This window comes from Mesoplodon densirostris, chromosome 11 (assembly GCF_025265405.1).
Source record: "Mesoplodon densirostris isolate mMesDen1 chromosome 11, mMesDen1 primary haplotype, whole genome shotgun sequence".
Lineage (NCBI taxonomy): Eukaryota > Metazoa > Chordata > Mammalia > Artiodactyla > Ziphiidae > Mesoplodon > Mesoplodon densirostris.
Window position 1 is genome coordinate 75,048,914 of NC_082671.1, and position 11,489 is coordinate 75,060,402.

Sequence of the window (11,489 nt, forward strand, 5' to 3'; positions counted from 1 at the left end):
ATGCAGGAAAAACCTTCCGCTCATCTTAAGGGCTGTTAGTTAGTTAGTTAGCTAGTTTTGGAAAGTTCTTCTTTGGTTAAGGTTGGATTTGTTTCAGTATTTACGTCCCTAATTTACCCACCCCGCTGACTGTGGCAAATCCTCGTTGTTTTCGCCCTTTGAGGAGTTCAGAGTCTGGTACAGTTTGTCTTTGAGAAGTACAGGAAGAGTTTCATAAGCATCTTTCAGTTGCAGGCACACAACCAACAGCGGGGGTGGAGGGGGTGGAAACAACTAGAATGTCAAAATTTTTTTCCCCCCCTAAAGCACTCATTTCTTTTTCCTAAGATTTAGTTCTGGAGAAAAAAAGAACCAGATTGCAAATGCAAACCACCTCCGGAGGGAACCTTAGAGCAGACTCCAAAAGCGCGCGGCGCAGCGGGAGGGGTCCGGGCCGGCCTAGCGCTCGCTAACAGGCCCCCTCCTCGGGCTCGCTGCTGGGCGAAGGCGCCGACGAGGCCTTGGACTCGCCGTCGCTGTTGCATTCAGCCCTGAGCGAGGGGCCGGCGCCGGCCGCGCTCTCCTGACCCCGCGCGTGGCGCTCCAGCAGCTCCTGGAGGTGCTTGATGTAACGGATGGCGGCGCGGAGCGTCTCCACTTTGCTGAGGCGCTTGTCCGCCAGCTCGCGGGGCAGGTGAGCTCGGAGGCGCGCGTAGCCCTCGTTCACGCAGCGCACCCGCTGTCGCTCGCGTTCGTTGCGCTTGCGGAGGAAAGCGGGCTCGAAGGCGCCGTCCAGCGGCAGGGGCAAGTACGGCCGCCGCGGGGCGCAGCCACCCCGCTCCCGCTCCCAGCACGCGGCGTCCAGACGCAAGGAGACCCTGAAGGGGTCCCGCAGGGGAAGGCGGGGCAGGGACCCAGGCACGCCCATGGGGCCCGGGAGCAGGTGGTACGGCAGGGTCAGCAGTCCAACCTGTTTACGTTTCTCCATCATCCGCCGAAAAGCTAACCAATCACCCCAGAGGTGAATCTCTCAGCAGAAGACTGAAAATAAATCTTCAAAGCGGAGGTGCTGGTCCATTCACACTGCCTAGCACAGCTGGTCTGCTTCTGGAGAAGTTTCTGGATCCGGAAGCTAGGTTCCAGAACAGGCTTCACGGAAACGTTGCATGATTCCCTAAGTTCATTGTACTCCTCGATCTTTTTATAATGATCCAGGCGGAGGTGATAGGCAAAGATTTAGGAGACCGCCCCCCCAATCCACACTTCAAACCCCGTCTTCCCTTCTGATCTTATTTCAAAAGATAACAAAAGGGGTTCCTCTACTCGGTCCCCTAGCCTGGAAATGTGAGCGCACACCAAACGTATAGTAATCTTACAAAACCACCAAAGCTTTTCAATTACTGTAATCCACCGCTCTGTGTCTTCATGAACATAGGAATCGTCAAGGTTTCAGAAGAGCTCCTCCCAGGAGCCAACAGTTTTCCTGGCTGCTGAGCGAAAGTTTACCAGAGGCTTTCTCCTTGAAAATCAAGACTTGACTGCCCTTTGTGGTTTCCGGCGTCCAGGGCTAATGGGAAGAGTTTTTAGGCTGTTTGCAAACTTACACTTGCTCTTTCATTTCTGGAGAGGTGGAGAGAAGACCTCATCAAAGGGAAGACTGCTCCCTTGTGGTTATAAAATGTGTCAAGTTAAGGAGGACCCCAGGGAAGGCTTGAGGGTTTTCTAATCCAAAACCAAAACTTAAAAAAACCCAAGTAGACGTTATTTGAAGAGAACAGAAAAGAAATATACTTTAGCAACAAATATAAGAGTCTGCATATCATTATGTTGAACACGGGGCCGTGATGTATTTGTGCTACTTTTTAAGAGCACATCAAAAGACTGAGCAGTAACAAACACTTTTAGCCAGAGTTATTTCTCACAGTGCTTACTGTAAACACAGCTTAAGCACTGCTTCCCGACCTCTCTGATCCCACCCAGGATATAAGGACATCAGCTTTCCATAGTGTAAAGAGTATATTTCTATTGTATTCTTTTTGTCTTAAAAAAAAAAGATGTAATTTATTTTCTCCCTTGGGGGTAAGAAAGCAACATTTGAAAGGTGGAGAGCCCTACTTCCGAGGAGAAAGGATGATGGCTTTGAAGATTTGTCTTTTTAACACACAACCAAAAAATGAATAATTAATCCACCGTGTTGGTGAAGGGCTTTGAAGATGAAAGTGGCATTAAAAATCCAACTGTACTGGTTAATGTCAAAGAATGTATCACACTGAAAATCAGATTTTCTGTTCTGCAAACCAGCACATTAAAGGCAGCTTCTACTTTAAAAGTCTGACTTAAAAACAAGAGAAGCAAAAACCCCCTACGTTTTCAATCAGACTTTCTGCCTATTCCTCGGGAGCCAAGGTGTCGCCCTAACATGTTTTTTCGACAAGTCCTACGCTTCCCTGTTTACTCTGATGATCTGCCTGAAGCAATTGGAAAAACACTTCCATCAAGGCAAATAAAATAGAAACAATTATTCCTTTCAGGCATAAGTTAGTCACATTTTAAAAGGCGTAGCTCCCTCTGAGGCTTGTACCAGTAAACAAACATATGTCATCTTGATTTCTCAGTAGAGTTGAGACCTATCAGGAGGAAGCCCTATTAGGCGAAAAGCCCACCGGAGAGGCAGACAATTAGACCACAAGGAGCTTTTTGGCCATGTCAAAGATGTCGGCCATTACTCTAAGAGTGATGGGAAATAAATGAGGTGTTTTGAGCAGAGAGGTGACGTGGTAAGATTTATTTTTCTAAAAGATCACTGCAGAATGCAGAATAGATTGAAGGGGAACAAAAAAGAGAATAGTTAAGATACCATTTTTCATCCTCAGGTTGGCAAAAATGTAAAAGATTGCTAACAAGGATTGGCGGAAAGGGCAGAAGCATAAATTGCTGCAAGCTTTTGGGAAAATATTAATATTAATAGTGCACATCACATATCCTTTGACTCAGAGTTCTCTACAATTTTATCCTGCAAAAATAAATGCACCAGTATGGATTTATATGTACAATAATATTTATTGCAGCATTGTTTGTAGTGATTAAAACAAGAGAATAAATGGAAATAGCTTGAGTGTCCATCAATAGGGAAAGGGCTAATCCTTTTAGCATATTGTCTTATTAAAAATAATGAGTTAGATCTATGTGTAAGAACTTGCAGAGATGTCCATAACACGTTAGTGAAAAAAAGCAAATGGTAGGGTAACATATGCAGCATGAACTTAAACTATTCTGCATGATGTCTTTACATGAGCACAGGGAAAAAAGTAGAAAGACACACTCTAAACTTTTGTCATTGGTTGCCTAAAAAAGGTGGCATTGGGGATGGGGGAGCGGTTCATTTTTCTTTATGGATATTCCTACTATTTAAAGTATTACAAAGAACAAATATTACTTTTGCTTTTCTCTGATCTAGTGAACTTTAAAATACTAAGATAAAATATACGGAAAACTCAAATGATACCCTGATCTGACCTAAACAAACAGATTTATCATTATAATTTAAAGTTCTTGGGCCAAGTTTTCTGGCTTCTTATAAATTCTGTCTCTGAGGAATAAATATCTACAGGATTTTTTCCCCCACTACTAATACCACAATCAACAATGGCCAGACCCTGATCTTATAGTGGTCTTTTTAGAGGGTCCAAGTAGTGTTTTGATTACTACATGATCTATATGGTCACAAAGAATGCTGACACTCTTTCTTACACTTTTTGAAGGTGCATGTGCGTTGGAAATAAGTGGTTTTCCCGGTGAGATCCAGTGAGAGAAGCATCGTTTTACTCGCACAATGTGCGTGAGTGTGTATGTGGGGGGGGGGGGCATGGGGGGAGGGGCTGCCTTCTTTCTTATATAAGAGATCAAAAGAGGAGATTCTGACTCCCCATCACTCCCCAGTCAGTTTTCATCCAGACAAATGTTCTCGCCAACTTTAAAGATGTCTTTCTTAAGACTGGCTAGATCAAGTTACAGATAGGCAAAACCGCCAAGAGCGTTTGGAACTAGGTTTGTGTAGTCCTACTTAGATCTGCTTGTAAAAGGGGGAATGGGATTCACCAAAGGTCAGGCTCAGGAGATTTAAAGGTATCTCTAAGGCCAAGGAAAACTTCCACCCCTAAAACTCAGACAGGTCCCTCATCACTTGCTTGAAATATGTGAGATAAAGAGACTTAGACTGGCCCTTCTTGTGAAGTATTTGATATCACATTGTAGATTTTGGTATCCTAAACCCATGGCACAGAGGGCTGCACACCCACTGGCCCCATACCTGCAATATGCATCAGCTGCCACTGATGGGGGAAACAGGGAAACATGTATTACCTCATGATCCAAGTAAGATTTATCACAGGTGTAGTTACATAAATCTCAAATTGATGAGATTCTATCCAATTAGTTCTTTTCTATATAGCCCAAGTATAAAGTGTTTGTATTACCATGTGCAGCATTCACCAGGAGTCTTCTCAGGCACAGCTAAACTTCAAGATTCATTAAGACTACCATGGGCCACATTTAGCATCAGATTCATTTGGAAGGATTTAGGTCAGGAACAATAGCTCTGAGCAGGGCAGAATTAGGTGTTACACCTCCCTGGGAGTCCTTGCAGTAATCTATGCAGAAATCCACATAGCTGCTCCCCTTAACCCACCTGCGGCCAAGTGACAGCTCAGGTGCAAGGCAAGACCACTCACATCAGACCAGTGTGGCAGCTGCCCTGACTTAGAAGTCTGGTACCCCTCGGGAGCCAGTATGTCTTGTAAAGACCCCACAGGCGTAGCTTCCAGGGACCTCACCACGGCCCAATTAAAGAGTCTTCACACTCAGGAAAGCCCAAAGCTGTGCTCCCCCACCAGCTATAGTTGTGGCAACCCAGATGCAATCTAACAATCAGGTAATTGCTTTAATATAAGTCAGGCTGCCTAACAACATAGCTGACATTCGATCTTTATTAGGTTTCAGAGAAACAGATAACAGCAAGTTAACTGAAGGTCAAATTGTTGTTCAAGAAGAGGAAAAGTTTTATTAATCCTTTATCCACACCATTACATTCTGTTTTTAAAGATAATATAATTTACAGCAAGATTTAAAGAACCACATATATTTAGGTACAATTTATTACTGTTTTTTTCTGAACTTTTCAAACACTATTTGCATTTTAACCTTGTCTATGCAGTCTTTTATTGAATAGAAATCTAAAACTTTGATGTAGTTAAGTCCATTAACCCTTCCCTTGTGGTTTTTGTCTTTTCTCTCTTGCTTAAGGCTACCTTCTCCTACCACACATTTACAAGGCCTTTCCTTGTCTATGTGGCATCTTGGTGTGAATCAGAAAAATGTATCACATTCAAGGCTTGGAGAATGGATGGTTGACTTTGCAATTTATCTGAAAGAACTATTGAGCAAGGATGCCCAAATTTGGAAAAGAAGAGGAAAGTAACGTGCACGTTTAAAAAAATTTATTTATTTATTCATTCATTCATTTTTGGCTGCATTGGGTCTTCGTTGCTGGGCGCGGGCTTTTCTCTACTTGCGGCGAGCGGGGGCTACTCTTCGTTGCGGTGCACCGGCTTCTCAGTGCGGTGGCTTCTCTTGTTGCAGAGCACGGGCTCTAGGCACGCGGGCTTCCGTAGCTGTGGCTCGCAGGCTCAGTAGTTGTGGCTCGCGGGCTCTAGAACACAGGCTAAGTAGTTGTGGCTCACGGGCTTAGTTGCTCCGCGGCATGTGGGATCTTCCCGGACCAGGGCTCAAACCCGTGTCTCCTGCATTGGCAGGAGGATTCTTAACCACTGTGCCACCAGGGAAACCCAACATGCACTTTTTTTTTTTTTTTTTTTTTTTTTCTTTTTGCGGTATGCGGGCCTCTCACTGTCGTGGCCTCTCCCGTTGCGGAGCACAGGCTCCGGATGCGCAGGCCCAGCGGCCATGGCTCACGGGCCCAGCCGCTCCGCGGCATATGGAATCCTCCCAGATCGGGGCACGAACCCGTATCCCCTGCATCGGCAGGCGGACTCTCAACCACTGCGCCACCAGGGAGGCCCAACAACATGCACTTTTAATATCCATGAGAGAGGAAAACTTTGGGATTCTAATTGGGATTGTGTTAAATATACAGATTAATTTGGAGAGAATTTACTTTTTTTTTAACATTGAATCTCTCCTATATGAACATAGTACAACTCATTTATTCAGACCTTCTTTTTGCCCTTTAATAAAGTTTCATATGTTTCTTCATGTAGATCTTACATGCTTCTTGTTATAGTTATCTCAGGATGTTTTACAGGTGTGATTGCTGCTGTGAATAGAATTTTTTCAAAGCTATTGACTTATTTCATGTTAATTTTTAATCCAGTCATCTCATGATCTCTCTTACTAGTTCTAATGATTTTTAAATGAGGAAAAATCTACATATAGTTAAACTCTCATATATTAAATACATCATTCAATGAGTTTTGATATATGTATACACTTGTGAAACAACATCCCACTCAAGATAGTTCTAATAGGTGTTTCGGGGGCCACACCACACAGCTTGTGGAATTCTAGTTCCCGGAGCAGGGTTCGAACCTGGGTCCTCGGCAATGAGAGCTTGGAGCCCTGACCACTGGACCACCAGGGAATTGCCAATAGTTTTTGTTTGTTTTTTGTTTTTTTGGCCGTGCTGCAAAGCATGTGGAATCCCAGTTCCCCAACCAGGGATCGAACCTGTGCCCCCTGCCCTGGAAGCACAGAGTCTTATCCACTGGACCTCCAGGGAAGTCCCCCAATAGTTATTTTTTAAAGATAGTTTTCTAAAATTTCTTAAACTGTAATCAGATAGTCTACAAGTAATGATAATTTTGTTTCTTCTTTTCTAGTGTAACTCATTTATTTTTTCTTATTGAATTTCATTGCCTAAGATCTCTAGTCTAATGCTAGCATCCTTGTACTTTTTTATGGGAAAGCATCTAATGTTGCACCAGTTTAGCTTTTGCCCCATTAAAATCTCTAAAGTAGATCAGAACAATACATTTGTTAAATAAACCTCAAAGCTTGGTGGTCCCTTGGCCAAAAGCACATTCTTTTCCTTTCTCTAATGAAAACCATTTCAGTATAGCTGGCCAGAGATTATGCAATCAAATAAATTATCAGTAGAGTAATACTTCAGATTTTAAAATTTTATTTATTTATTTATTTGGCTGCATCCGGTCTTAGTTGTGGCACATGGGATCTTTGTTGTGGCATGCGGGATCTCTCGTTGCGGCGTGAGGGCTCTTCTTTGCAGCACGGGCTTCTCTCTAGTTCTGGTGCACACATGCAGGCTCCAGGGTGTGTGAGCTTAGTTGCCCTGTGGCATGTGGGATCTTAGTTCCCCGACCAGGGATCGAACCCACATCCCCTGCATTGGAAGGCAGATTCTCAACCACTGGACCACCAGGGAAGTCCCCAATACTTCAGATTTTAAAAAGCACCCATTATCAAATTGCTAAGGATAAATTAAAACCCAAAGTTTAAATAACCTTACCCTATAAGTTTAAATTCAAAGATATCAGCATCAAAATTTCTTTGGTTAAACTCCACAGATCATTCCCCCCAGTTTCCGATTCTGCTCAGTCTCAAATAGAGGGGTCATACTGCCCAGTCTGAGCAAAGTCAGGGTTCCTTCAGCAGTTTTAGCCTAGGTGATCATCTACTGAAATTCGTGTAGTCTCTTCAAATCTGAGGAATTGAATTAGTTTATCACCACATGTTTTCTGCTTTTTAAGTCCATAGAACACACAAGATTATCCCAGTTCTAGTCCCATACACACTCCATTTAGAAAACAAGCCATTCTGCAGCCCTTAAAGAAGTTAAACCAAATACTTGGAACTTAACCCAAGAGAAATAATGTTCCAAATACCAGTGGTTAATCTTTTATACCCATGTAACAGTTTCCAAAGGTCAAAGCAGAAAATCAGTGGTATCCAAGAAAAGGAAGGCAGCCTCAAAATTGCCATCAAATAAACCACCCCAAGACTCAGTAGCTTAAGAAAATAAGCATTTATTTAGTTCTTGAGCCTGAGGGGCAATGATTTAGGCTGAATTCTAGTATATGTCTAACATGGGAAACTCAGAATCAAGGGGCAGAAAAAACTTTTTTCTTTTCCTAGGATGAGCTATGAAGTCCCCTTGTAAAGGGCATGGTTACAAGAGGAGTGAAGAACTGGGGCCAGTAACACAATCACTGTAAAATAATTACACAATTTGAACTAGGGACATTTCAGGGGCTCAATGACCACACGTGACTAGTGGCTCCCATATTAGACCGCCCAGTGCTAGTGTCACTGGCCTCCTTGCAATTCCTCAAACCTGTCAGGGATTCTCCTGCCTCGGGGCCTTTGCACTTGCCATTCCCTCTGAGTGAAACACTCTTCCAGATGTGCACATGGGTCACTCCCTCCTCTCATTTGTTTCAAATGTCACATTTTCAATGATGACTTCCCTGTCTACCCTGTTTAAAATTGCAGCTCCTATCTCTGAGCACTATCTATATTCCTTGCCATACTTTTAATGGTATTTATTGCTATCTCATATACTTTATATTTTAATTATTTATTATCCCTCTCCACTATAATGTAAGCTCCATAAAGACTGGTATCTTTTGCCTGTTTAGTTCACTGTTGTCTCCCCAGTGCCTAGAGTAATAGTAGGCACTCAACACTAATTTGTTGAACAAACTCTAGCCTTTCCATGCCTTTCTGCAAATACTAAATAAAGAAATAAGTCCGTTAGAGTTATATTTGATAATTATAATTTATTATATCAGATTGTAAATCATAAGTCTGATTTACAATAAATCAGGCTTATGCATGAGAATCCCAAGAATTCCAAAGAACAGGTTTACCCACATAAGAAGTCGTATTTCCAGACCCTCCCTTACATGAGCCATCAGAAGCAGGATTTGAAACCTTAATTAGAGTCAATTGAAAGAAAAATATCCTAAGAAGCCCAGTCCAGGCCCAAACTTACGCATTACTGTTCTTGTCTTTAGGGCTAGAACATACGTTTAAAAGTAATTTGCATGGCTTCCCTGGTGGCGCAGTGATTAAGAATCTGCCTGCCAATGCAGGGGACACGGGTTCGAGCCCTGGTCCGGGAAGATCCCACATGCCATGGAGCAACTAAGCTGGTGTGGCACAACTACTGAAGCCCGTGCGCCTAGAGCCTGTGCTCCACAACAAGAGAAGCCACTGCAATGAGAAGCCTGTGCACCACAACGAACAGTAGCCCCTGCTCGCCTCAACCAGAGAAAAACCGGCGCACAGCAACGAAGACACAACGCAGACAAAAAAAAAAAAAAAAAAAAAGGTAATTTGCTCTCTGTTTCTGTCTTTGCCATCCAGCAAAATATTAATGCTTGCTATCTGGCTTGTCTTATACACAATTATCTCTAAGGTTTACCTTTGATTGCAACCCTACATCTTTATTCCACAGTCTTTCTAATACTTGGGTTCTAAAAGAGCAGCTATGCTCTTCATTTCTACTTGTCTAATTGGTCAGTAATTCTCCTATTGTTTTTATTGTCTCAGTGGCACCTTGGTGTCTCCTAAGTGGTAAGTCACCCTAAATCAGCTCCTTAGACAACTGTGGGCATCCATTTTACTGTAGGTCTCCAAGTAAGTAGATATTTGAGTCAATAAGCATAGCTTTGATTTATGCCGGTTTGACTTTCATTCATTTAACAAATATTTACTGAGAACCTAATATATGCTGAAAATTGTGCTATGTCATATAGCATTAAGTAGGATAGACATGGGTCTTGTCACCAAAACTTAAAATCTACTTGGTGAGACAGAAAATTAAACAATTAATTACAATGAAGATAAGGACGGTGAGAGAACATATGGTGGACCTAATCTGGTCTGGGGAATGGGGTTAGGATGCTTCAATTTTTTTTTTTTTTTTTTTTTTTTTTTGTGGTATGTGGGCCTCTCACTGTTGTGGCCTCTTCTGTTGCGGAGCACAGGCTCCGGACGCGCAGGCCCAGCGGCCATGGCTCACGGGCCCAGCCACTCCGCGGCATGCGGGATCCTCCCGGACCGGGGCACGAACCCGTGTCCCCTGCATTGGCAGGCAGACCCTCAACCACTGCGCCACCAGGGAAGCCCTGGATGCTTCAATTTTTGATGACCCTGACATCATTTTCTTTTTAAAGCAACTTTTTGAGTGTTTTTTTTTTTTTTTTTTTTTTTTTTTTTGCGGTACGCGGGCCTCTCACTGTTGTGGCCTCTCACTGTTGTGGCCTCTCCCATTGCGGAACACAGGCTCCGGACGCGCAGGCTCAGTGGCCATGGCTCACGGGCCCAGCTGCTCCGCAGCATGTGGGATCTTCCCGGACCGGGGCACGAACCCGTGTCCCCTGCATTGGCAGGTGGACTCTCAACCACTGTGCCACCAGGGAAGCCCTGTTTTTTTCTTAAAAGAAAGAAATGGAAAATTTTATTCAAGCCAAATTTGAGGATTATAACCCAGGAAGAGCATCTATCTCAGAAAGCTCTGAGAACTGTTTACTCAAGGTATTTTTACATATAATAAAACTCATCAATCTCAAATGTACTATTTGATGAATTTTGACAAATGTATGCAGTCATATACCCACTCCCACAATCAACATAATTACATCACCCTTAGAAGTCCCCTCATGCCCCTTTGCAGGCAGTCTCATTCCTCCCATTCATCCTCAACCCCCGACACTTACCTGCTTTTTATTACTACAGTTTTGCCTTTTTTAGAATTTCATATAAATGGATACACATATTATGTAGTCTTTTGTGTATGGTTTCTTTTACTTAGCTTAATGCTATTGAGATTCACCTATGAATAGCTTTTTCCTTTTTATTACTGAATAGTATTCCGCTATGTAGATATACTCTAATTTGTTTATTCATTCACCAGTGGATGGACATTTGGGTTATTTCCAGTTTGAGGTTATTATAAATAAAGCTTCTATGTACATTTGTGTACATGTCTTTGTACATATGTTTGTATTTTCTCTTGGATAAACACCTAGAAGTGTTAATTACTGAATCATATGGTATAAAAATTGCTAAGTTCTTTTCAAAAATGGCTACAGCATTTGCATTCCCACCAGCAAAGTGTGAGGGTTCCAGTTGTTTTGTATCTGCACCAACACTTGTTGTAGTTGGCCTTTTAAATTTTGGCCACTCTAGGATGTGTGTAATGTTATCTCATTGTGTTGTGATTTGCATTTCCCTAATCAATAATAATTGCTCATCTTTTTGTGTGCTTAATTGCCATCCATATATCTTCTTTGGTGAAGTGGTTGTTCAAACATTTTGCCCATTTAAAAAAGTTGGGTTGTTTGCCTTCTTATTATTTAGTTTAAAGGGGTTTATATACATTCCAATAAAAGTCCTTTGTCAGATATTTGTTTTGCAAATATTTTCTCCCCATCTCTGGCTTGACGTTTCATTTTGTCAACAGTGTCTTTTCA

At 42.6% G+C, this 11,489-nt stretch overlaps 1 protein-coding gene across 1 annotated transcript; it reads right to left on the minus strand.

Annotated features, from left to right (window-relative positions):
• Positions 1-448: 448 nt before the first annotated feature.
• ASCL4 (achaete-scute family bHLH transcription factor 4) lies at positions 449-976 on the minus strand. Its single transcript, XM_060113973.1, has one exon. The coding sequence runs from the start codon at positions 968-970 to the stop codon at positions 449-451; it is 522 nt and encodes a 173-aa protein (XP_059969956.1). The 5' UTR covers positions 971-976.
• Between the last annotated feature and the right edge of the window lie 10,513 nt (positions 977-11,489).

Coding starts and splice junctions, on each gene's coding strand:
- ASCL4 (XM_060113973.1), bottom strand. CDS start 970: ATGATGGAGAAACGTAAACAGGTTGGACTGCTGACCCTGCCGTACCAC.